Genomic DNA, 27,169 nt, shown 5'->3' on the forward strand with positions numbered 1-27,169 from the left:
ATTCAAATAACTACAAAGGGTGCATGTAGACTCTTGATCAAACTGTTTATATCAGATCAGATCGAAGTTAGTCTTTACGCTGACGTGTCCGATAGCACATGTACTAACACTTCCATTCGTGAGACTGCCGTGAATGACTGCGGGGAAAGTCATATACCTAAGGCGTTGCTTATAGAACCTGCCTCTCGATCTCTTTCCCCTAATTTTTTCATGTTACTCGCCAGCCATATGCATGGCTCACTAGCTGGCACGGAATTTTCAGACATACACCTTTTACGCAGAGAGGAGGGTACGTGGTACGGGTTTGCGAGAATGTGTCTGATTTTTATATAACTAATATACGGGGTTGCTTATTTGAAATACGGGTTTTTCTTAAAGAACATTTATCATTTACGCCAGAAGGTGGGCTTCCGGCTAGTAAGATTGAGGCGATAAATAGCAGGTCACGTTAAACAATGGACTTTCAGAGGGAAGGTCAGCATATGATCTAAGTACAAACAGTGTTGCGTAGGGCTTATTCTAGTTTCTCGTGCCTAGACCATCCAAGTATAATTCAGTTACAGTTAAACGGCAGGACGTGGGCACGAAATTAGGTAGGGCTACTTGCTTTTTTTTTTCTTTTTTCTTTTTTCTTGATTGTTTTAGCATCATAATTTTTTTTAATTATCAGAGATTACTTTTTTTTCATATTACGGTCTTCACTGACAGAAAAAGTTGCGTAGATTTGAAATACATTGACTTTTACATTTTAGGTCAAAGCTACATCAGAAAATAGTCGCAGGCTCAACCTCTGTTATAAATAATGCATGTTTCCTTGGGCCCAAAACACGTGTTTCGCAGCTGATTCGAATCTATCCCTACATCATCATCGACAAAGAAAGTTTTCCCTGATTTATGAAACTCGGGATAGCGTCATCTCTCAAGGTTTCATATTCACAAGGAACGCGGTTTCTTTTTTTTTTTCTTTTTTTTTTTATTGCTTATGTAGAGATCGACGAGACTAACATGACTAACATGGCCCCTCAACCAATGGGAGGGCGTTTTTTCAAATCATTATTGTCTGAGAGTAATTGATTTTACTCTGTAACTATTTGAAATGTTATCTACATACAATCTAGCAGGTTGTCACAGTCATGTCAAGTGACTTTAAAGTTCAGATCTTGTCATGTATCTGCTGGGTGCCATGAACGCACAACCCTGACAAGTGGTGGGTCTTTGTCGGTTTCAATCGGCACGTGTCAGGCGTTCCCATTCAACACAAAGCGCGCAAAAACACGCGAAGGAATTTGGAGGCACGAAATACTCCTTTCAAAGACGAAGAAGAAATAGAAAGAATATTGCTTCACTTCGATTCCACGGTGAGTATCATTTAAAAATCCGTTTTGCCTCAAGCTTTAGAAACTAATTAAAGAGTCCTCGATCATGCGCTGCTCCGATAAACCAAATGATTTCAAAATTTGCACCTGGTTAAAATTTGTGAGTAGGAAATATCTTGTTGGGAACTATTCATTTAATATTTTGTGGTTTAAAATTAGTTTAAGGCGTTTTTCGTTTGGTGTAATATACTTAACTTAGGTCTTCCTGTTTCAAACTTTTTAAACACTTCCGCCGCATAATTATCATATGTACAAAGGTTGAACAACCTCTATCTAGCCGGGGTTGTTTTATTTTTAGTATGCGAGCGTCTGGTTTTACAAGCGATTAGTTATTTTTCATATACCCAGAACAACTGAAAAGTGTCTTCTTTTTATATGACCACTGAATTAAAGCTGACATGATAAAATTTGAATCGTTGAGGAGTCGCTTTCAGGACGCAGCTATTCCGATCACTTAGCTGTTTTTTTTTTCGTTTATTTACTCATGACGGACGCATCTCAGTTTGCACGCACAGGGACGACACGTTCACTTAACTTCCGGTGTTGAGAAAAAATCATATAATCTATCGCTTTATATCGTGAAAAAGCGGTGACATTTTTTCCCGCCATTTCTTTGACCTTGTTTTCCGCCGACAGCTTTTGGGTAGAAAGTGCGTCAAGACTTTCCTTTGCTGTTCTTCAACCTTGAACTTTTTTTAACATTTGAATTGTACTTAATGGCAAAAACATCTTATGAAACGTTTATAAAACTTTTTATTTCTTTAAGATGGACGGGGGGCCGGAGAGAGGGCTAACAATATTCAGCTGCAAGGTATTAATGTTTGCCGATGTAGTCCTCAAAGATTTTACCCTGAGAAAACCGTTTTGTGTCTGGTTTGTACGTTATCTATGTTTACAAACACCAAAATGTTAAACAGAAAGCTTACACTGTTACTTCGAGGGCCTGTTCTAGGGACTGGAGCTGAGTTGTGAGAACAAGTAAAAGTGGGACGAGCGAGAAAAAAAAATGATTCGGGACAACTTTTGAAATCCTCACTAATTTTCTCTCGCTCACCTATCCGTTCGTCTCTATCTGGAGAGCTTCTTTATTTAGATCTTTGTTAATAAAATCACACGCCGTTTTAGTGCGCTGAATAATGTACAACCCGGCTATGGAATAGAAATTTCAGACTGGGTAGGAGTACTGCACTAATTTAAGAAGAGTAACACCTTTTTCTTAACGACACAGTGACTAAATTTTTTCAATTGTTTAGTTTTAATCTGTCTATTTCTTTATTTACTACTTCTTGTATAATCTAAGGACCTCTAGTTTCACGTAAGCAGAAACTGTAGGCGGCTGTGTGGGCGAAGCGCGGTGTGCAATAAATGAAATGTTTGCAGTGAAAAAGCGAGGGTTTAAATTAAAAAAAAAAATTCTTTAAGTCTCCAAGCGAGCTTGGAAATATATATATATATTTTTTGCTGGGGTTCTAATATTTCTCAGAATCGGTTATAGCACTATTCTTTACCCACCAAAAATAAACCATCGCGAAGCAAAGTTACTGTGAGTCTTATTTAAATAGACAACTGAACTAAATAAGTACATAAGGTCACCTGCTAGGTTAATCGGCGAGAAAATTTTGCTTGAAGACTACTTTATTTGTGTTTTTTTTTTCTTTTCGGCAGAGCAAGCGGTCGAAGATCGGCTGGGGAAACTTCCACCTTTCCCTAGTTGGTTCTTTTCTCTCCCTGTCCCCCCTCCAAAAAAAAAAACAAAAACAAAAACAAAACAGAACAAAAAACACCTCAAAAGTTGATTTCTTGCTGCTCTCGACTTCATTCTTTTGAACGAATATTTTTTCGTTGCACGAATGCCTTCGATGTTTTACATTAGTAGGTGGAAAATCGGAGTTATGAGATCATCGCCATTTTAAGTGCATGCCGGCATGATCGCATTTTGACATAACTCATACTCACGTTCATGAAGCCAAGAATTTTATACTTCTCTTGTCAAATGTTGTTAAACATGCAAAACCACAGCATATATTCCTATCACGTATTGGAAAAAAAATTCTTTTTAATATGAATGTGATTAATCTAGAACTATCGAAAAATTACTTAAATGTAGTACTTTTTGTTTTAAGGTTTCTTTTTTTCTCTCGTTCAGACAAGTTAACCAGATTTGCTCCCTTTGAGTGAAAATTGTTTCGCTGCTTTTTATTGCTGCAGAAAAATAGCCAAAAAAAGTGAGGTTTTCAGGTCAAAAAAGACCACGATTTAGCTTACTTTTACGTAATATTTTGGTTTAGTCGTCATTGATTAAACTTCGAATTCTTACAACTCTTCGCTTTTGTAATTGACATTGTCATAGCAACAGTGCGTCCGCGTCATCGGTTTTGTTACGACCGCCTTTCAACGGTTTCATCGAGCAATATTTCGTTCGAATTTCGAATTTTTTTTAACGCCGAGCGATCGATCACCGTATGGAACTTCGGTTTCAGTTTGAAACTTCCTTGAAAAGCTTTCCTTGGTTAAGTCAGGAGCTTAATAATTGATGTGTGAAAAGGACTGGAAAAGTTGTAATTGGGGAGCGGTTCGATTGATTCAACTTCAACGTGATTGCTGATTCAGCGCGCGATTTTTGTTTTTTCGGAAGAAGGAAATTTTGGTTTAAAGACAAATTTTTGGGGATCACTGGATTGTTAGCCCTTTGCTTGTGGTTTGTGTCAACCAGAATGGATTTCTTTAAAATCCTTGAGTGTTGAGGAACGAAGAGTGATCGTTGAATTTCACAGGTAAGTCTGTAGATGCGAGATATGAAAATATTTTTCGCGAAGGCCCTTCTCTTGGAGAAGTTTTTGAATTTGGCGGTCTATCTTGTCTGCTCCGGCTCCAGATCGCTCGGAAACTTAGAGAAGATAAACCAAAGGTTTGAAGTATTCACTGAGCGACCATGAGATGTGAAAGATCTCCTTGTAAACTCAAGGTGCTTCCCAAGATCTGAATACTGTCAAAACACCCTTGTGGTTTATTTTTGCTGAAATGTTAATGAGCGAGGACTGTGACAGCAGCTCTGGAAATCGCATTGTGCGCACTGTTTGCAAAGTTTATAACGTAATATATGTTTCTAATATGAAAGGTTATGGTTTATTGGAAAGGGATACCCGTAGAGCATGTGAGAATCTGCCTCTAATTTACCTTGGCTACTTGCGCGGTATTTTTCATCTTTCATGGCGTCAGCTGCGAAAGTGCGCTCTCGAAGGAGGGTTTTGCTGTTTGAGAAACCTAGAACTCTGTGTTAGGCTTGAATCTGTTGATAAGTGTAGGGTGAAACTTAGAATTGTCCTGAAAACCTTCTTCAAAGGTTTTTCCAGCTTTCTTTGTCGTTTTGAGAAGAAGGTTTTTCGGAAAGTATGCCCGATAGAGATTTGACGCGCGGAGAACTGACGATTTGAAGTCGCGAAGGACGGCCCTAGTAAGGAAAATCGTGTCTTGTTGTTGTCTGTGGTCGGTCTTTTAGGTTTCAACTGTTTGAAATCAATATTATTAAAGATTTTGAATAATTTTGGGCGGAAATGTATTTGAAGAAAGCAAGATCCTGATGTTATCGGTTGGTTCACGTTCATTCGTTGCGCAACCGTAACTCGCTTTGTATGAAAGGTCCGAAAGTCTTGAATCATTGGCGGCTCTCTCGACATGCAGAGTCGCTTTTAATCGGTGTACATTGTATGGACGCCTCAAATCCGAAAAGTACTTCCCGCTTTCTGCTTTCAGTTTCGGTGCGATTTCAACCTAAAATGCGATAAGAGACAGTTTGAAACTGCAAAACCTCGTTCTCCGAGTGCGAAAGCGTCGATGTTGGCCCGCCATGTTTATAATTTCATTCATTTGAATTTTTCGCTTTAGCTGCCTTGTCTGTCTTGATATTTCCTGTCTGACACTGGTTTTGGGTTCAGATTAGCTTATAAGTCCATTTTGGATGGTTAGAGTGAAAGCGTACATCGTTCGTGTGAAAGATAAAGTTCTGTCTTTATTTCTCTAGTTAGGTGGTTGTCTCTCTTGAAATCAATAGCTATAAGGCTGAAGTAGCCTTCCGTTCGTGAGGCTGGCTTCTTGTCCATTATCTTGTCGCCTTCTCAGGGTGGAATGAAAAGTATAAATCGGTTCATAACTGTTCAGTTCAAATTTCTTCAGTGTCTGTAAATTGCAACAGTTCATGGAAATCAAAGACGGGTTTCCGTAAAGACAATTCGTCAATCCATTTTGCTCTGTGAGCGGATTTCAGCTTTTAGGCGAACGACATTTTGACATGGCGATGCGAAAAAAAATATTCAATCGTGACGGCGTGAGCATTTACTGCAAGCAGTCCTGTTCGATTGCAGGTGCTTTTTTTGGATTTGTTACATTGTCGCCAACATGTAGCATATTTTTAAAATGTTAATATGTACACTTACATTATATTCTGTTATTAATTTCACAAGTATTAAGCGACAACCGAAATTGCACGGTCTATTAAATAGGTTTATCTCGGCCTCTCCTGTCGACGGCTATTGCGCCAAAATACTGCGTGTTTAGATGTTATTTTACTGCGTGGTTGCTTCCAACCCAAGGTGGAATTGGAATTGTATTCAGTGCTTGAAGCAACGATGAAACAAAATAATGTCATAAGATTAAATGTCAATTCAAATTCAAAATTACATCACTTGTATTTTTGCTTTACTGTTAATCTTATGTTTCTAAAGAACTCAAGTGGACTTGTCAGTTTATCATTAAGAACTGTGTCGCTTTATTTTTTCAAATAACATAAGCTTAAAAATGTAGGTATAATTTGGGCAAGGAAATTATTTTTCATCTAGAAATGAATGTTATACGAACATTCTGAAAAAAAAACCAGAAAGGACTTGCTTACTTTTTGCTGTATGTTTACGTTTGGTCAACTGTATCAGACCAGGAACATTCCAACTTTAAAAGAGAAATTAAATTTCAACCTGATATTGGTACTCAATTTTTAAACCCACCAGACTGCCATCCTCTTATGGGAGTAACATTATTATCACAAATTATCTTTGTGGATTGTTTGAGGTGGTTAAAAGTACAATGTAATACTATTTGGTTCTGAAATTGTAGCAAACTTTTAAATGATTGAATGTCCTTAAAAAAGCCATATGGTTTTAAAAATGTGTGTAGTGGTCAGTAAAGGGTTTTATATTTAGCAAGACAAATGAATTATTAGTGATTAATTAATTGTCATGAGATGCTTCAAAATTGTAATTGAGTTTTGATAGTACACAGGCAATTAATCATCTGCTAATAGGACTAGAGTCCCACCTTGAATTAGGGTTTTTTTCCCCCAAGTTTATGGCAGACAGATCTATAAGTGAGTTAGGTTTTTTTTTTCTTAAGTTTATAGCGGACAGATCTATAAGACAAACAAATAAACAAACATTGCTTTTGAACTGTTTGCTTGTAAGACCAGTGTGGACTTTATTTTTGGAATTCTTAATGCCATTTACAATATTAATCAATGGTATTATTCATGATCAGTTGTGAATTGTGAATTAAAGAGCTCAGAGATCTAATAAGACGATGGTGAAGTTATTCTAATCCATGTACAAAAACAGCTGTAAACAGCTGTTTTTGTACAAGGATGTTTCACCTTCTCAAAAATATTTTGATTGAGTTCATTTACTTGATAACAGAGAGCAATCGATCTCAGTGGCTCTGCAATCCATTAACAGGGTTTGTAATTAAGAAATGAAGTTGCCAGAGAAAAGTTAATGTAACCAGAGAATGTACCAACAAACAATACCATTTCTGAATTAAAGTAGCTCAGACCCAGAATTTTCAATTTCTGTTTGCTTGCATTAATGTTGTAGTGTAAGAGTCAGATGAAAGGAAAGTTTGTTGGTTACTTTCATTATTGCTTTGGAAAGAAAAAAAATTGCAATAAAGTGGTAAAGTTAGATCTACATCCTCTCAGAAATTTAATCCCCCCAAAAAGGACACAAAATATAACTTGAGAAACAAGTCTTGTTACTGCCTCAAACTTGCTACAGACCATTTTAAAGATTCTTATATAAATTGTCTAATTTTTAATCAGAAGATAGCATTGTCAGTCTAGGATTTTTTTTTGCATAGTTTTACTACTTTTGATCTTCTTCCTGCTTTTGAACATTTCACTATGTAACAAGATTTGTAATTTTTATCTTACAAAAAAATGACCACTTCTGATACCAACCCATATCAAGCTTGATATACAGTGTAGATAGACTGTAAATTTTGGCACTAAACTCTCTATAAATTACATCTATGGACTTCATTTTTTAAACATGGAGAAACTCTGACTTGGAAACTGTTAATGAACTTACTGTTGTTTTTCGGAAAGCGATTGTTGAATTAATTTGAACTGTACAAATTACAAGAAGTATTTATCTAATCCTACTGTTTGTGAAATTTGATGTTAATTTGTAGAGGATATTTAATGTGTACCATTGGGAACTTTCCACAGCTTTTCATTCATTAGTCTTATAAAGTGCTGTGTACAATATATAACCAACTATTTTGTATTTTTAATCTTTTACACTTTTACATCAAAAGCCATATTCTCCACAATGTTCTGTTTACATTTCCTTTGGCACTGCCAGGGAGAATTGGTTTACCAATCAAAGCTTCTAAGTTGGCAATAACTTTCCTTATTTTCATGACGGTAAAGAATGATTGAGCCGGATGGTAAGGAGAAATTGGATTCTTGCCACTCCTAGTACAATTTTTTTCTTCCAGTTACTGTGTGTGTACATGTTCTCCTAGGAAGGGTTTTATTTAAGAAGGCAAAGGAAAGTGACAAAATGAAGTAGAAAGAAAAGAGAAATGCCTGTCCTGGTTTGTTTGGAGAATTTTTCGCTCTTAAGCTGATGCGTTTACCATTAGTTTTAAATAAATTTTTGTATTTCTGAGCAGTACTGATGATACTGATAACATTTTAGAAATGTCTAAGAACTCTTAAGTGATTGTAAGAAATAGTGCTCACATAAGGGAAGAATTACCTGTAACTATTTGTAAGAAGAACATCTACAAGTTAGATTTAGATGGGTTCTGTTAGGCAAAGATTTTTTAATAGTTAACCTGCAAGAGAGAGCGCATGTTGTGAACTGATGTCAAGAGTGAGGTTTTGCATAGACATATTTCTGTACCTTTCTTGATGTTGATCAATTGAAAAGGCAATTGTTGTAAGGGAGATTTTGTACAGAAATGTGTGATATTTGACTTCAAAATGTTTGACTTTTAAAGTGCAGGCTGGTTTTAAAGGTATGGTAGAAAAATCAAAAGAAAGTTAATAAGATCTTGGATGGGGCCAAGCTCATATTTGACAGTCAGATTTACATGTTCTGTGATAAATGCAATGAAATGTGTGTTTGATAAGTAGTTTGGATTGAAAGCATTTGTCCATTTTGACAGTCTCAACAGGAGGCTGAAATCAACTTTCTAGTTGATTATTCATGAAGAATCGCAGTATTTTTTTAAAATTTTATTTGTAACCAACATTTTCTACAGAGAAGTCTTTCTTTTTTTTTCTTGCAGTTCACACTGCACGAGAATTATTCATATTATAAGTTATACAGGCAATTTCATCCAGACATTCTTGACAGTAGTTTAAAATGGCAGATATGTAATTAAAAAATCATATCTTTTCACAACTGCAAAGCAATTCAGTTAGCTGTTGTATGTTTGTTAATTTTGTTTTAAGTCAATTAAATAGTCATTGGTTAAAATCTAGATTTATAATTCATGTGTTTCATTCACTTGTTGGTCAGAACAGGAGTATATACTTTGTAGAAGCAGATATCCTTTTCTTTCAATTTACTCAGGTAACAAAAGAAATTAATTTTTTCATTTCAGACAAATGTGGCTCATAAGTCTTCTCTTTTCATAACCCAGTGAGTTAAATAGTTTTACAACTGAGTAAATACCACAAAAAAGTTAAAATTTCATCACTATTAAACACTTTTAAACCTTGTGGTTGATATCCTGAAAGGTCGTGTGTGAAATTGTGTAGTTTTCTATGAGGTGTGGCTCAACATTTTACTGTGGAAAGGGCAAGAATTTGCAGTGGAAACAAGAGGTGCTTTTTACCCTGAAGACTTTGAGGATTTTCTATGTTAATCTGCAAAAGGTAGTTTTTCATTAATGTTTTAACATCTCATTCATGGCTGTGAACATTAAAATTTACGCTGTAGTAATCCACTGCACTCAAGGTGTGCCCATATATATATAGTTGATGGAAATTTGCAGGCCTTGGAATTCATAAAAGTTAGTCTTCTATTGTTCAGTTTTTAGCTTGTGTACAATCATGCCTGGATCATATTTTTAAATTTTCAGTAGGACCACTAGAAAATGACTTTTTATTACAGACATTAAGTTTTACAAAGTTGTTCATAATACTATGTTTGAAATATTTCCATTATTAATTTGTGAAGCTTCCATGAGGAAACATAATTTACTGGGCTTAATGCTATACAGAAATTTGTCATTTTCGTTTCTAAACTACATGTACATGTGAATGAAATTATTTCTCAGATCTTTATTTTCCTTGGCAATTAAGCTTTGTGTGTTGATAGTTTTAAATCTAGCCTTGAAAGTTAGCTTAAAAGTATGAAGTGGAAATCAAATACATAAACAGTGCATAATTCCCAGCATGTCATTATTTTTGATGTTAAACTGGTTTTGTATCAGTGTGGGGTTTTTTTTTTTTGCAAGCAGAAAAAAGAAAATTCTTACAATTATCTTCAGTTACAGGAACATTTTATTTGAGAAAAAAATAGAAAACATTTATTGCTTTAGTGTTTTGCATTTTCATTTCAAGTACAACATCTGAAAGGAAAGATAATAAGTTTTAAGTGTACTTGACAAATCTTTGTGCTTGAAGGTCAGTCTTGGAATTTGCTTTTTAGTCTGTTGTGTAGCATATAATTTATTAAGTCTTTACGTATAGGGATTACTCATCAGTTGAAAATCAAAAAGGCTTCATTTTACCATGAGACACTTTTCACCGTTGCACAGCAGAGTGTGTTCTTGATTTACCAATGTGTGCATTTCTCATTATGCTTAATTTCACGTGTCACGAATGAATGACACCAATTAGTGTAAAGCACATCCACTCTTCACTCTTGACTGATAATGCTGCGATAGATTATTTTGCCCCTATGTTTTCACCTCCTTTCAACTCCTCATCACTTGTATTTCTCTCCTTCTTTTTGTGGCCAGTTTAACAGGTAGTCTCCTTACCTCATGTAATTTTGTTCACATTGCAAAGATAATAGATATTTTCATGGCTAATTTTGAAATCTGTCATTTAAAGAAACGGATTAGGTGCAAGATTATGCTCTCCTCACATGTCATTAGTGCTCATGGTACACGTGGGTCAGGCGTGCCATTAGGGGTTTTTTTTTTTGATACAAGCATATCAGTTGTAACTGAAGAAATCAATTGATAATAGTGGTTTAAAATCTTACTCATTTGTTTTTTTTTTTTGTTTTTGTAATATTTCCCAGTTTTCTACAGGATTTGTTGTATCAAAATGAAGTAAAATACAATTATTACATTTGCTCTTGTTCATGTCTTAACAAAATAATGGTAAGGCTTCAAACTTTGCACCAAAAAACAAAGGAAGAAAGTGGCAAAAGCATGTTAGTCATAACAAATGCATTTGCTACTGATACAAGTTTCTGAGTATATTATGCGTTCATTTTTGGTAAAATTGCCAGCAGATATATAAATCAAGGTTGTTTTTCTTTGTGAAGTGACGATGTCATGCTGGAGTAGGTGATGGACGTTCCTCCTGGGGGTGCACCTTCTGATAGAGGTTAGCGTACATCTGAAATGTTTAAATTCCAGCATGAAGTTAAGTATGGTGACGTGATTAACTGTTGATAAAGAAGCCACCTGGTAGCTTGTACATCTTAAAAAATTTAGCATGTCTTCTCCATCCTCAGTCATCTTGTTTCATCTTGATTTACTTTTTTCCTCTATTTTGTTTTCTTGTTAAAGAACTATTTTACAACTCTTGTGAGTCAAAAGTATATTTTACACAGTACAAAAAAAAAAAAACTGGAAAAATTGTGATGTGCATGTAGCTTCTTTAAAGGAACACCAGCAAGAACATTCCAAAACAATTATCTTACGCACAGGGCAAATGGAGGTTGATAGTAATTTGTTTAGCTATTTTTTAAAATCTTTTTTTTTTCTCTGTCGTTTAGTTTAAAATGTTCAATAAGGGCTTTGCTCTGGTAGAACCAAGGTGCCAGAGGTGACAACTTTTGTCTCTGAAACATCTGTGCTTTTTACTGGCTCATTTAATTAGCCTCTTGACTACTTCTGCAATACTTCCATGTGATGTGTATATTTTGATGGTCTATAGTTAATGTTACTTGTTTACAATTTTCCCTATTATTTCTTAAAGGCGGCAATGGAGATCGGACATCAAGAGACAAATTGTTAGCTTCTGACATGAATTACATTGCTGGAAAAACAGAAGATCAACCGGTAGATGAGGTGGATTTTGTTGGAGTTCAAACACTCTATGGCAAGATCCCGACAACGTTTCGTGACTCGAGCTCTGCACCCCTAAGAAAGCTCAGTGTGGACTTGATAAAAACCTACAAGCATATTAATGAGGTAAAGTGGCATATCTATTATATGGAATTCTTTAACAGTCAAACATTTACTTTGAAAGCCACAGCAACATGGTGATGCATTTTGTTAGGGTTACAAACTCCATAGTTTTTTTCTTAACAATACTATTAATCAGATACAATGAATATATGAAGTTCATATTTTTTTTGAACTGCAGTATTAAATACGTACGATGCACGATCCTTCGCAGTAGATAGCGCTATTTATGCAATAGCGAAAATCAGACCTGAAAAAAATCAGGCCTGTATGGGATTCGAACCACTGACCTCTGCGATACTAGTGCAGCACTCTACCAATTGAGCTAACAAGCCAAGTGGGAGCAGGCCGTTAAGTTGATTTGTGATAAACCTGTGATGATAAATGTTAGCTCAATTGGTAGAGCGCTGCACTAGTATCGCAGAGGTCAGTGGTTCGAATCCCGTACAGGCCTGATTTTTTTTAGGTCTGATTTTCGCTATTGCATAAATAGCGCTATCTACTGTGAAGGATCGTGCATCATACATATTTAATACCACAGTTCAAAAATATATGAACTTCATATATTCATTGTATCTGATTTATCATCACGGGTTTATCACGAATCAACTTAACGGCCTGCTCCCAGTTGGCTTGTTAGCTCAATTGGTAGAGCGCTGCACTTGTATCGCGGAGGTCAGTGGTTCGAATCCCGTACAGGTCTGATTTTCACTATTGCATAAATAGCGCTATCTACTGCGAAGGATCGTGCATCATACGTAAATAGTATTAATGTTAACAATAATAATAATAATAATAATAATGATAATAATAAGGTTGTAGGAGTAGCAAGTATGATAAATATTGTAAGAAATAGACAACTCAAAAAAGTTGTCTATTTCTTACAATAATAATAATTATAATAATACAAGGCTGTGCTCTAAGAAAAACTGAAGGGGGCCTAGTGCTCTGAAACTGTGAAATCCAAGGTGCCCAGCATATGCTTTTTACGAAAAAAAGCTAAGATTCCTAAGTCGCCCGAGAGCAAAAGTAAGGTGCCAGGGGCCACTGAGTGCTGCTAGACCACAGCTCTGTAATAGTACTATTATTGTAGAGAGTACAACACACAAAAGTAGACAAACTGGTAAACCAGTGGCCCTTGTTAATTTAACAAATTGGCAGTGGTTTAGTGTGGTTGGTACTCTCATGAACAACTGTATTCGTCATCGTGGTCAAAATGTCAGGGACCACTGTGATCACAAATATTGTTGTAGATGAGAGTACAGCCCATGCTGAACCGCTCTTAATTTGTTTTTTACCATAATATCAATGTGAAATAAAGACTTGTTTGTTTGTTTGTTCGTTTGACCCTTGCGTGACATGTTGATGTGAGCAGGGTTGTCTGCATTCTTATTGACAATTACAATATGGCTAATCAGATTCTGAAATTGCTGCCTTTTGTGGTAAAAATTATTTAAAACCTAGAAAACTACTTCTGTTAAAAATACATCATATGGATAATTTATAACAACTCCTGAAGATGTTAAAAAAGGCACAGCCACTGTATAAATGAATTAAGTATGTAAGTACATTGAAAAAAATTTATTTTTAAGATTAAATGGTCTAAATGCTTAGAACTATTTTTAAAAAATGTTTAAATTCCAACTTGTTAAAGCTAGCCAAATGCAGTTCACTCATTTTACTTAAGCTGGCTTTTTGATTGAAGAATTAGAGACAGTAGAAACAACCTCAAATGTCATGAGTAGGTGAGATGTTCCATATGTAAGTTTTAGTTGATCTTTGAGTGGTGTATATTCAAACCAGACACTTCTGTCGTCATAAGAACAATCTTTATTTGTTTAGGTGTACTATGCTAAGAAGAAGAAACGCAAGGAGTTGGAGAAAAATGAAGAAGGAGGGCACAAAAAAGAGAGACGACTGTACAATGATGGCTACGATGATGAAAACTTTGATTATATCATCAAAACAGGGGAGAAGTGGTTTGACCGATATGAGATAGAGTCTTTAATAGGAAAAGGCTCATTTGGTCAGGTAAAATAGAGACATTTTTTCCTTGTCTTTCTTCTAATTTGCAGATGTGTAAATCACAAATGGAATTTTAATAATAATACATTTTACTCATGTAAGGGTGTTTGTTTTCTTATTTTTCAACATGATTGGCATGCACAATATTTATTTTAACTTATTTTTTTTTATTTTTTTTTTATTTTTTCTTGCTGAATGTTTACAGTAGAATTATTTGCCTTAGTTAGGAGAAATTGAAAGTTGATCAGAATATGTATTTAGTGTGAAAAAAACCTCCAATTTCAGCTTTTAAATTACATAAAATATAATGAAAAAAGACACTATTTTTTTTTCCTTTTTTGGGCTGAGCCAAAAAGCAGCCCAAATATTTTTTTAGGGGTTAGAATTTGGATGAATCAATAGTTAGTATTTTTAAGTGTTTTTCTATTATGTAAATTTTGCAAAGGTTTTGGGGGTTTTCCCTGCAATTTCCAAATTAGTAGCATATATGAGAGCAGAATATTAATAAGTGATTTGAAGAACCTCATTTTTTTGTTTTCAATTTATATGACCATGTCGTTTTTTTATTTCTACCAAAGCAGAATTCAAGCCATGTTTTCAAAAATTTAAGTAACTTTTCATTTTCATGTTTTTACCCACCGAATGAAAGTTAAAGTACCATGTGAACATTAAAAAAAAAGTGTTGATTTCATTATTGACCCAATGTTTTTTTTAGTAACATTTTGTTATCCTCGTATTGGTGTTTTGATGTTGCGTTTATTAACTATGCTTTAAAAAGAAAAATGAGGAGAAAACCAGTCGATAAAAAGACCCCAACACTGGGGTAAAAAAAACGCGTAAAGGGGAAAGTTTCTAAAGAAAGTGATATTGCATCGATTGGGGGGGTATTACAAGATAATTTGGTTTTATCATATAGGTACTGATGAAATACCGGGGTTTTCCTCTTACTAAAAAATCATATCTTCATCGCGCGCAGTGAAGATACTATTTTTATCTTTCGTATGTGAGGATATTGGTGTCGCAATGGTTACTAACGTGATTAGTCAATTACAAGAGAGCTTCCCGCGCGCGGCCGGTTCTTTTGAAATTTGACTTCTTGGAACAGAAAATATATGTATTATTGTCTGTATTTCTCCTTTACAACTTTATGTCCAAGTTTCATAACATTTTTGTGATAGGCATTTTGCAATAGGTGACCAGTTTATTTGCACTATTTTGCTGTTTCGAAAATGAATTTAAAAAAGTTGTTATTATGTGGAAATTTCATCAGTATCTATAAATTAAACAGAACATGACGTGGCCGCCTGGGGATACGAATTTCATCTTCTCATGCTGGAAGTATCTTTCACGAGTGAGTGAAGCGAACGGGTGAGAGATCAGCGCTATAAGATATAATTCGTATCCACGCGCGGCCATGTAATATCCTCTATTTATGAAATAAGTTGATAAAGTAAAGCAAGTTACGAGTTTCTAACGGTGACGTTTTGAACGTTCGCCCTTCATCAGAGTGAAGAAAGTTAGAGAAGTAGATTCGTTCTGGCAGAGGGCTACGTTCGAAAGGTCAGCGTAGAAACTCTCAGCGGTGATCAATTTACTTTGTCAACTCACTTGACGAAATCAATTTATCGGGGCAAAACGAAGTAAGTTATTTGTCGTTGTTGTTGTTTTGGAGATAATATGCTGTTTACGTGCTGTTGGAGTTTCTCTCCCAATTGGAAAGCTTCTTTGGTCACTGTTCACGTCTAAATATGTTTCTTGAACTTGTACTTTTGCTTGATCAAAATTGTGTTATGTTCTCGTGTTGAGTTTCTTGTCAAGTATCTGCTGTAGACTTAAGTACAGTGTTTACTTTAAAAATTTTTAAATTGCTTTTAGGTGTGCAAAGCGTATGATCATCAGGAAAAGGAATTCATCGCCATAAAAATCATCAAAAACAAGAAGCCATTTTTGAATCAAGCTCAGATTGAAGTTCGTTTGTTGGAGTTAATGAACTCCCACGATCCTGAAGGAAAATACTACATCGGTAAGAGTAGACAGCAAACAGCCAATCAGATGTAAGAGAAATATCAATGAGCCAATGACAACTAGCGTGGGGACTTAAGCGCGGGAAAACGTGTGTGACCCATTCATGATCGGTTTTGCTTTAGAGCGCTTTTCGACTGATTATTGTAAAAGCAAAATCAAAGAAATCACAACGGCCAATCAGAAGAAGGAAGAGACTCTAAAGAGCCAATCAAAACTCAGTGAAATCAAACACTTTCTTAAACGCGGGAAAACGCGGGTTACCAAGTTTTGAATGAGTGCAGTTTTGATTCTGATTGGTTGAGAGAGTGGCGCGCGTTTTCGGAATCAATCTCAGAGCGAAATAAAGAAATGCCATAGCATTACTTTCAACACGGACTACTTTCAACACTCAGTTGAAAACTGCTCTTACATCTGGTTTTTTGGGAGTTTGATGTAAAGTGAAATGTGGGAAAGAAATGGAATCTTGGTAGGAAAGGAGGAAGATGATGAAGCGATGCTTCTGTTTTTACACGTAACTTTTTTTTAAAGAACATAGGGGGTGAGTTTCTAAAGAAACTATGGTGCTGCGTCGGTGGAGGTGACAGGGTAATTCGGTTATATCAACTGAGTTGAAGCAGTAAATTTTAAGCAAATTTTTGGTAAATTTTTTAAGAGGTCATTAGAGTAAACAAAGCTGAAAAACATCGGCGCTTGTCAGGAACTTGGACGGGCTCCCCCTTGGAACCATAGCAACACTAGACTAAAATGGCGGAAAAATTGAAAAGCGGTGCGTTCAAAGGTTCAACGGAAAACTTTTGCTACTCACTTGGGATGAAACATCTTTTGCACACCATAGGTGTATCCTTGCACACCTGCTGAAAATTTGGCTGCAAACTGTTACATTTCAATTACGCAAATTCATTTAGTAGGTTGACCTACCTAAAGTTGATAAGTATGCTTGGCGGTCCTCGGTCATAGTTTGTTTTAGTTAATTAGCGGTTACAATGGACGAAGATAGTAAAACTTTCATTAAAAAAAAAAACCGCCATTTAAATTATTTTTATTGTTGCCATGGATTCATAAGCATACTTGTGACAAGAGCAAACGTTATTCGGCTCTGTTACCATTGTAAAAAAAAAAGTTTGAATTGCACTACGATTGTGTGTCGTAAGACCAAAACCAAACGATCACAATGGCCAATTACCAAACCAGACTAAGAAGTGCGTGACAGCGCGAGGTTTTAGTTTTGCATCCTGTTGATTGAGAAAGTGGCGCTAGTCTGGTCAGCCAATCACAGAAAACTAATACGTTCGTGGCAGAGTTCCCATTAGTTTTGATAGTTAAGGGTCCTTGGGACCCCAGTTCCAAAACGTTGGGGGTCCTTTTAGCTTTTTAGAGGTTCCCTGCCTTTTACTAAAATTTGATTTTATAGTTTCTAACACAGGCAAAAGCCAAAACCAGGTGTTAACGCTATTAATAGAGCTTTAATTTTGGAATAAAGCGTGCTCATGTTTCTTAACACCAATCATTTGATTTCTTTCGAATCATATTTTAACCATTGAAACTCCTTCAACCATTTAGGACAAAGTTTGCGTTTCTTCACTTGGGTATCATCCCCCGAATCTGTATCAGTTACAGGTTTCCCCTTTCGGATATCGAATATAATGAATAAGCTCTTCTGAGTAGACATGCTCTTGACTATGACAAAATGGCGGGTCAAAGGACATGCCATGATGATCGCAGGGATTCTTGGGTAGGGCCCGCCAGACCCAGTCTCCTAACTAGTCGGAACCTTTTTTCTGCGTCCCGAGGACGCACACTGGCAAAAACTGTGCGTCCTTTTCATTTTTTTGTGCGTATAAGACGCACACCTGGGCGTTAACGGGAACTCTGCGTCGGCTACCCAGGTAATCTGTTTTTCCTTTTTCCTCTCATGATCGATCATGAGGAATTTGTCCTTACAACATCCATACATTCTCCAGCAGTCACTGATGCTAAGATTTTTAACAGTTGTATGGAAGACAATATCCTTAATAATAATAATATTTCCCTTTGATACTTATTAAGGATGACTGGCATCTAATTTCTCCTTACGATATACACCCCCCCCCCTCCCCCCAAGTCTCACATTGAAACAAGAATTAAGGAAATGATCGTCAAGTTAAGAGGATCGTGATTATTAAACAAATTCACCTTGTCGACACTTAAGGAACGGATAGAGAACAGTATGGAGAATATGTTTACTGATGCTTATTTAACTTTATTGATTTTGTTTAATTTCTCTCTCGACAGTGCGGCTGAAGAGACACTTCATGTACAGGAATCACTTGTGCTTAGTGTTTGAACTTTTATCGTACAATTTGTACGACTTGCTACGAAATACGAACTTTAGAGGAGTATCATTGAATTTGACGAGGAAATTTGCGCAGCAAATGTGCACCGCGTTACTGTACTTGTCTACGCCTGAACTAAATATTATTCACTGCGATTTGAAACCCGAGAACATTTTGTTGTGTAATCCTAAAAGAAGTGCGATCAAGATTGTGGATTTTGGAAGTTCATGTCAGCTTGGGCAAAGGGTAAGTTACGGTATCTTAAGTTTGTTTTTTTTTTTTTAGGTTCTTGTTTTTCGTATTATGTGGTTATTGACAGCACCTTTAGATGGAGGTGAAAAGCGCGGGAAAAATGGCGAAAGCGATATTGGCGTTATTTTCATTGCTGATTGGTAGGAAGGACAGATTCTTTAACCTTATTGGTTGAGACGTAATGCAGGGCTAGCGGTTGCGACAACTGCCGGTGAAAAGCACGGGAAAATCGCGAGGGTTTATTTACGATTATCGTAGAGGCCGAGTGGCTGCTGTCAGATTCTTTAATCTCATTGGTTGAGACACATTGCAAGGTGCTTTTTATCGCAGCGGGCGCGGGAAACGTTGCTTAGACCAAATTATTTTTAGTTTCCTGATTGGCTGAACAGGCGTAATCCACACTCGCATTCTTTACAAAAGCCATGTTGAAAAGCTCTCTGACCGGAAATGGTCTAACCGTGTTTGCGCAGGAGAGTAATGTCATGGCAACAATTGAGTCACGGTTGCACCACCCTTGCTGGCTATAATCAATCGTTTTGCATAAGAAAGGTAACGCCCCATCTCGATTTCCTTAACATGAACTGCCTTTTGTGTATTACACCCTCTCCTGGATGGAAACCTAGTCCATTTGTAAGTTACCCCCTCCCTCTTCCCCCGCCTCTACAATTTCTCGCTGGGAAATTGTTTATCCCCGTGTGCAGAGAAGCGTCGAGAGAGTAAAGTGCTTTGCTTTCTTGAACTCTAAGCTTTAGGTCCGCTTGTTATTGTTATTTGTTTTGCTTTTATGGAATTGCTAATCCACTGGTGGAGATTTTGTTTTCAAATCTAGCTTTCTTATTTCAATAACTACTTGATTGCATTGGCAAAGTGATTGTTTAGAAGTTCGCTGGAGATCTGTTTAAAAGGTCAAGGGAAATTTCAACTGAACACAAAGGAAAAACATTGATCAATCTGAAGCATTTATATTTTTGTGAACGTTGTTCAATCGACAGTATAGCTCACTTTATATCTTACTGAAATAAAATGTGTAAGCGACTTCTGTTTCGTAGAAATTTTGCTCAAGCTCTTTTTTTGACAGGTGCGGTGCAATGTTATAAAATTTCGATATTTGACGGCTCCAGTGTCTGTAATGTTGAGGTTTTCATCCCAATATCATTTAATTTGTCGGAAATTGATTCGTGGTAATTGATTCTCGAGGGTTCTCAGTGTATAGCCGAACCATTTAAACAGTAAAGAAAAAAAATATACTTTTCCTATCTTCCTAAAAGCCTTGTAGCAAGCAAAAACGCACCCGCGCGTAGCAGAATTAAATGTTATATCACAGCGAATATTCTCCACACTTTAACGCATTTGACGATGACAGCTGATTCATAATGAATTAGGGGAACAAAGGCAACGAACAATAAATCTCTGGAGGACCGACATAATACGAATTAATATTTAAACAAGTGTTGGTGAAAACGGACCAATCGTGATGCGTTGTCTTGTACAAACAGAGCCGTGTGGTAATTAAAAAGTGTCTAGGACGCATGCAAATTAACTCGGCTGCATGAAAGTTGTTTCCTTTACCACACATTTTACATTATTGATAAAAAGCAAGGTGTTTTGAGGCGGTTTTTGTCATTGCTATTTCTTGAAGTTCTACTATTTAACGTTTGCTTTACACGAGACCAACACGTGTCTACACCGTGTCCGCATCGATTTTCTTTTTCCGTTAATTTGAATCTAAAAATGTGCACGAAGAAAAAAAAAAACCAATATCGGGTGAATATTTCGCACTTACGACTTTAGCTAATTAATTACACAAAAAAAAAAAATTGAGCGATGATGTGTCTTTGTCGCGCTCGAGCCATCCATTGTGTTTAAATTGCCCCAACGTGATAGTTCCTTTTCAAAATCTTTCAGAAACCCTTTCAAATCATGAAATTAAAGCAATTAAAAGTGAAAGTTCCCTCCGGGCTTTTCGACACGGCCAGACTTTCTGGCGACAATATTTAGCAGTTGGAAGCGAAATGCTGGCCAAACATCAATTTGTTTTTTTTTTGAAGTAAAAAGATGACCTCTGTATTTCCAACCCCACGGCTGTAATAAGCTGTAAACACCACTATTAAAATTTCTATCCCGTTCAGTTTTTCTTAGGAGAGGGAATCAGGCTTATTTCTGAAAACAGCCGTTTCCATGCGGGCATAATTTTCCCGCAGTTAAGACTTCCTTTGGAAACTAGGCGGAAGAAAAAACTTGATAGATATTCATAACTTTTAAATTGACAAGTGTTTGATCAGAAGGCAAGGACTCCTGCTGTCATTGCTATAAATAGTTTTTTTCTTTGTTCGAAACTCTTGTTTTATTTTCGTCCATCTTTCCTCTCCAAATAAAAACATTTATGTCAACTGTTAGAATCTCATGTCAACTAGGTCCTTCTCTGGCTGTTCTGTTAAAGGGCCCACGCTCAGGCAACTTCTCAATTATAAATTTTATTGTTATTATTTTATCTCTGAGTGCAAACTCTGTAAGATATTCTTAGTCGATCAAAGATTTCCGTTTTAATCGCGTTCGCGAGGTACACGCGTCCCGCCATTTTTTTCAGCGCGGTTGAATCTTGTGCGTTTTTCCCGCCGCTTTGCAGTCCTTTTAGGAACCGGTCATTATTTATCACCACCAGGGAGGGGGGGGGGGAATGGAGGATTGTTGTTGCGCCACGATAAAATTTACCTGATCCCCCCATAAGGCTCCGTAACATTCTCGCGAACCCCCCCTAATTGGCGGTTAATTTTCTATATCCCCCCCTTAATACTCTGTTGGTGACGACTAATTCCCCCTCAGTTTCCCCTGAAAACCAATTTTCGCCCCCTCCCCCCCTCATACAAATTAAAGACTGGTCCCTTAGTTCACGTACATTACCCAATAAATCTCGTTTTCTTTTCGCGTTTAATTTGTGTTCCATGTTGATGGGTTTCCATTCTAACCTCTCTACTTTCTTACGCAGATTTACCAATACATCCAAAGTCGGTTTTACCGTTCACCGGAAGTGCTCTTAGGCGTGCCTTACGATCTTGCCATTGACATGTGGAGCTTGGGATGTATTTTGGTCGAAATGCACACTGGGGAACCGCTCTTCAGCGGGGCAAACGAGGTGAGGCTTACATGAAGGGTCTCCAAATAGTTGGACGACAGACCCGAGCGTTTATATCTCGAATTAGTATAATTTCAGAGCTGAGCAAAGAGTTTCCAGCAATTTGATTGGTCGAGTGGTTCCTTATATAACTCTATATAAACCGCTCCACGCGGTTTAGATAAAATGTTAAAATAAAATGTTAATGAATGTTACTAAAATGTTATGGTTTTAGAAATTTCTCTGTTGCTCAGCTCTGAAATTATACTAAAACAATTATTCGCCTCAGGTTCGGTGAATATTGTCGAATAATCCCCTCGACTTCGTCTCGGGGATTATTCGACGATATTCACCTCGCCTTCGGCGACTAATTGTCAAATAGCAACCATCACTCTCATTCAAATGTAAGCAGTGCTTATTATTTTCCCTGACGTCACAGTACTTTCCGTTGCACCATTTATTTGAAAATAGCTGTTATGTCCTTATTCTCAAGTTTTACTCTCTTTCTCTTTCAGTTTGATCAAATGATGAAAGTTGTGGAGGTTTTAGGCCTACCTCCAAAGCACATGTTGGAAAGTGCGCCCAAAGCTAGGAAGTTTTTCGATCGCTTACCAGATGGTACATACACCTGTAAATCTAGTAAGGACGGTAAAAAGGTAAGAATCTGAAATTTTTTTAGGGGACAGCGAATTTCCCCCACACTCCACCTTCCTATCTTTTCCTTTCTCTTCTCGCTCCTTCCCCTCTTTCCTACTTACCCCTTCCAACCTCCCTTTCTTTTCTCCCGTTTTTCTCTCTTCTTCCCTACTTTCCTCTCTTCATGTTTTGCTATCTTCTTCCTCAATCTCACCTCTCTCCCTCCTAACTCTCTTTCTCTCTCTCCCTTTCCTCCCTCTCCGTGTTTTTCCTTCCCCCAACCTTCCTCTGCACTCCCTCCCCTATTGTTTTCTTCCCTGTTTGATTCTCTCCATCCCTCCCTTTTTTCCTTCCAGTTTCCCTTCCTTTCCTCCCCTTATCCCTTTTTCCAACCCTCCTTCTCTCACATCTTTCCACTTTACATTCATCTCTTCATTTAACCAAGGCCTCTTTGTTTTTTCTTCCTTCCCTACTCATCCCCTTCTTTCCTCCCTCCCACGCGGCTCTCTTTCATCCCTTCTTTCTTTTCTCTCTCCCTTCTTCTTTTAATACCTTTTCCCTTTTTGCCATCACTCCTCCCCCTTTTCTGTCCCTTTTCTTTCTCATCCTTCCTTTTCTTTTTTTGAACACCAAGCGAAGGTACTTGAACTCTTCTAAAATTATGCCGTAACAATGTAAATTGTAGAACTCAGTGAGATTACGACCAGCACTCCAAAGGGATTTTCATGGTTAGATAAAGAAGTCGCCCTTCCGTGGAACTAATTTACTTTGCCTTTTCAGAAACATTTGCTAAAGTGTTTTGTTCCCTTTATCCAAGGAATACCGACCACCTGGAACAAGGAAACTCCACGACATTTTGGGATGCGAGACGGGTGGACCGGGTGGTAGGAGACAAGGAGAGTCTGGACACTCGCTTCAAGATTATTTAAAATTCAAGGACCTTGTTTTGCGCATGCTTGAATTTGATCCGAAAGCTCGAATAGCGCCGTACCAAGCTTTGCAACATTGCTTCTTCAAAAAGACTGCTGATGAAAGCACAAACACCTCGCATTCAGCTAATTCATCTCCCGCCATGGGAGGTACGACAAATAGAACTACAAGCGTAGCTAGCACTGCGGTGTCCAGCGGAGGCACACGCGCATGCTCAGACCCTACTGCGCAGGCGACTGTGACGTCGTCAGCTATGGAATGCGACAGCCCAAGTGGGAAAGGTCCGCAGACGTGGGGCAATGCGGTCGGAGGGATTACATCGCAATTTAAAAGAACTACGGAGAGAACTTGTAATAATTCCGATTCCAGAATTGCAGGACAAGGAATTCAACAAAGTGCGACGTTGCCAGGGGCTCACAGTGAAGGCTCGTCAGCCTACAGCTCCGCTTCAATTAACACATCTCTTCATAGCGGCGAGGCAGGACGAAGCCAGGGACGAGATTTTGGTGTCAGTGGAGGAATATATTGCAGCTCAGAAACTGTTTCTAATTACTCGTCATCTTCGTCTTGCAATTCAATGACTGTTGAGCCTCATGGATCAGCTGTTGGTAGTTCTCTTCCCCCGGAAGCGTTTACGCAACTGAACTACTCTGCAACGAACTTGTCACTTAATCCGGGGGAACATGAAGTGAATTGCGTGGGATCTTCCACGACAGTTCCGAATTCGGTGACTAATCCGCGGGGGATTTCAGTGGGACACCGGAGGGATTTTGTACGGCAGCATTCACCAGGAGACGAATCCCCTATGGTTGGGGTTTGCGTTCAACAGAGTCCGGTGGTGAGCAATTAGGAACCTCGAAAAAAAATACCAGGCCCTCGTTGACACACGCGGTGAACCCGCCCACCTGCCCGGTCCCGCTCTGTTCCGCTGCAACTGTGCCCCCATACATTTGCGGGTAGTGTTTCTCCGGTAGGAATACACGGGCTGTATTCTTCTGTTCACCGTAACTTTCCTTTTATTAGGGAAAAGCCCGTTGGCGGAGCAAGGGGCATACATTACCGGGTTCTAGGCTGTCCCACCCCCTTATGACGTCCCCAAGCTTCCAAAAATGGCGTCAACGCCGTACACTGTTTTAAGAATGCGCATGCGCTTGCAATTCCAGTTGCCTAATTCTTATCTCTTATATAGACGTGCGGCTACCAGCCCGTTTGCGCATGCCTTTTGACAGCTAGCTGCTGTCTTTTCGTCTTTCTTCGATTGCCTTCCTGGAAATGAGTCGGAAATGATTTTTCTGATGTGGGATGGTATTGTAAGTTGGGGGAGAGTGTTCTAAGGTCATTTCTTGTCCTTTCGATGATTTTAGAGCTCCGCAAGACGAAGCAAATTGTTCCAACTTACAGAGTGAAGCTCAACTGTTTTACATGAAATAATTTGATATACCTGGAGAATTTGCTGTTATCTCGGAAACCACATTTAGCAATATGTTCTACTCAAGGGTTTGTTTTGTCGTCAATGATATGTTTACCCAATTAGTTTTCTTCACATTTCGCCGTTGATGTTCTTATCATTTGATGTGGTTAAGTTTTCAACAGCTGTCACATTTGTTAATTGAAAGGGTCATCTTGTTTTGCCAAGCGTCAATGATCTTTTGACGTTTGTTTTTATTCTGTTTGGGCTCTAATATTCGTCCATTTGCTACTTTTTAAAAACTTTGTTTTTATTTGATCATTTTCCTACCCGGTAAGAGAAACCTTGTGTGACGACTCGTAAGTCTAGAGAGGATTATGGTACTCCTGTCAGGGTAGTCTGTCAAAATCCGGTTAACTTATAGGGAGTCTGTTGGTGTCACGTTTTCAAAGCTGTGTCTTCAACCAAAAAAGGTTGGTTTTGTAGTCGCGTTTAGCAAAATTACAGCATGTAATTCTTAATCGTGCAGAATCGTGATCAACCCTTATAAAAAGCATTGGAATATATTATTTTAGTCTCGATAAACCATATTTTATTGTTTACATTTCATGTAATTTATTTATTTATTTTATTGGCTCTAGGACCAGCACGAAAACGTTTGATACAAACAGCCCCCCTCCCCGCCCCCCTCAGGAGGACATCGATTCTTTACACAGTTTGTACAAAGAATTGAATTTATTTGAGGGATGGGTGAACATGTGATGTTTTACTTATTTATTGAATGAAGGAAAATGGGGAAATTTGTGAATATTCTTGTTGTTTCTATAGTTAGACGCTCGCTTTTTTCCAAGTTAGAGGTGTATCAGAGCAAGTTCGCGCAAACTTCACTTGAAAAAAGAAATTTATCTATCCGTTCATCGTAGGTCGCACGTGGACACGCGTGACCTATGCGTGATGGAATAGGGCTCACCCTTTCGGTAATGTTACAAGGAAATGTGTCCGTGCACCTTGTTAACACTGTGTGAGGCGTGGACTGTTAAAAACTGGCCTGCCATCAAATTTGAGCTGGTGCGTTAATTTGTTTTACCAAGCCGGATCTTCTTGGCTGCGAGACTTGGTCTACGCGTTTTTCGTTTACAACAAAAAGTACCTAACTGAAAAGCTGGAGAGTTGAAATGATTTTAGGAGCACTTCTTCTGCCCCCTTGTCCTTCTGCTTGCAATTTTCACCTCTATCGCTTGCAATGGCTTCTCAAGGGTTACCTCGTGGTATAATTTCCTTTTTTATTTATTTTCCGTTTTAGGCAAAAATACTGCTGTGCAATTTTATTTTTTAGAGCAGTCAACTAATGATGAGTTGAAGCTTTGTCAGCTCATGTGCCAAAATTTTAAAGCCAGCATTTTTTTTTTTTTTTTTAACTTATTTAATAGTACGATTGCGTGCCTTTTAGTTCTTGCTGAAGCCTGACTTAACACCAAAGAGCGATTTGGACATTAAATCAATTTTAAAAAAAAATGTACATTTTAAGAAAAGATATACTGTAAAATATTGTAAAGCTTTGATTTTTAACTGGAGCCTTACAAGACTTAGTAAGTATCGTGTAAGTCTTTTCTAATAAAAGAAGAATTAAAAGTTTCTGAACAAGGTCTTTATTAATATTCTTAATAGGGAGCTGAGCCTATTACTATGGGTTACCCGTGACGCCGAACTGGGGAGTTCCGAGTTGTGTTGTGTATTGAGAGAAACACTTTACTTTTACAATGCACTTCTTTACCCAGAAGCTTCACTGGTTATTGCTCGGGAAGCCTCATGACTTGGTGGCGGTAACCCTGCAATGGACTGGCATCCCATCTGGGGGGAGGGGGTGATACCTCTAGTCGCTTTAACTTGATGAGCCCTTCAACTCTCTGAGAGTGACTAGCATCTCATTTCCGCTCACTTTTTTACCCTCATTAAAACATCAAGGTCTCGATAACTAGGGAGATTATCGCTAAGATTTGGATAGTTGCACAAATTCTCCTAGTCAACAAAATAGAAAATGTTTGAGGTGCGAAGGGTTCAGCTCAGACGCATTGGTGACGCGGAAGGCATCGCAGAAAGAATGCAATTTTTGAAGATGTGCTTTGTCGTCAACCCCAATGAACTAGAAACCCTTTGTGTTTGTATTTAAAACTATAAAAGATTGACGAAATACCTGTTGCAAGCGCTAGTACAGAGAGCTCGTAACTTCCGACTGAGAGCGAGAGAAGGGAGGTTGGGTACGAGTGTGACAAAAACTTCGACTTTGGACAGTTCTGAAGCTTTTATGAAGCTACTTACTGCGTCAAATTATGGTCAAATTGTTTTCTATTTATTCATTCAAAGTTGCATGATAAAACCTTTTTGCACTGGAAGGTGCTCGATTGCATTAAAACTTCAAGTAATATCATGTTTCTTGAAAGACGTCCCG

The 27,169-nt window shown here is 37.7% G+C and overlaps 1 protein-coding gene across 3 annotated transcripts; it reads left to right on the forward strand.

The window, feature by feature from the left end:
- The first annotated feature begins 1,333 nt into the window (after positions 1 to 1,333).
- Positions 1,334 to 26,355, forward strand: LOC111331640 (dual specificity tyrosine-phosphorylation-regulated kinase 1A). 3 transcript variants are annotated; one of them, XM_088728072.1, is made up of 9 exons: positions 1,334 to 1,358; positions 11,153 to 11,214; positions 11,812 to 12,026; positions 13,863 to 14,051; positions 15,921 to 16,068; positions 18,342 to 18,628; positions 21,621 to 21,767; positions 22,262 to 22,402; positions 23,200 to 26,355. In XM_088728072.1, the coding sequence occupies exons 2-9, from the start codon at positions 11,178 to 11,180 to the stop codon at positions 24,160 to 24,162; spliced, it is 2,127 nt and encodes a 708-aa protein (XP_088584198.1). In that variant the 5' UTR covers positions 1,334 to 1,358; positions 11,153 to 11,177; the 3' UTR covers positions 24,163 to 26,355. The 3 variants fall into 3 exon arrangements, with proteins under 3 accessions (XP_088584198.1, XP_022792528.1, XP_022792529.1); XM_022936793.2 differs by lacking the exon at positions 1,334 to 1,358 and adding an exon at positions 3,763 to 4,150; XM_022936794.2 differs by lacking the exons at positions 1,334 to 1,358; positions 11,153 to 11,214 and adding an exon at positions 3,763 to 4,150.
- The last annotated feature ends 814 nt before the right edge of the window (positions 26,356 to 27,169 follow it).

This window comes from Stylophora pistillata, chromosome 7 (genome assembly GCF_964205215.1).
Source record: "Stylophora pistillata chromosome 7, jaStyPist1.2, whole genome shotgun sequence".
In the NCBI taxonomy this organism is placed as follows: Eukaryota; Metazoa; Cnidaria; class Anthozoa; order Scleractinia; family Pocilloporidae; genus Stylophora; species Stylophora pistillata.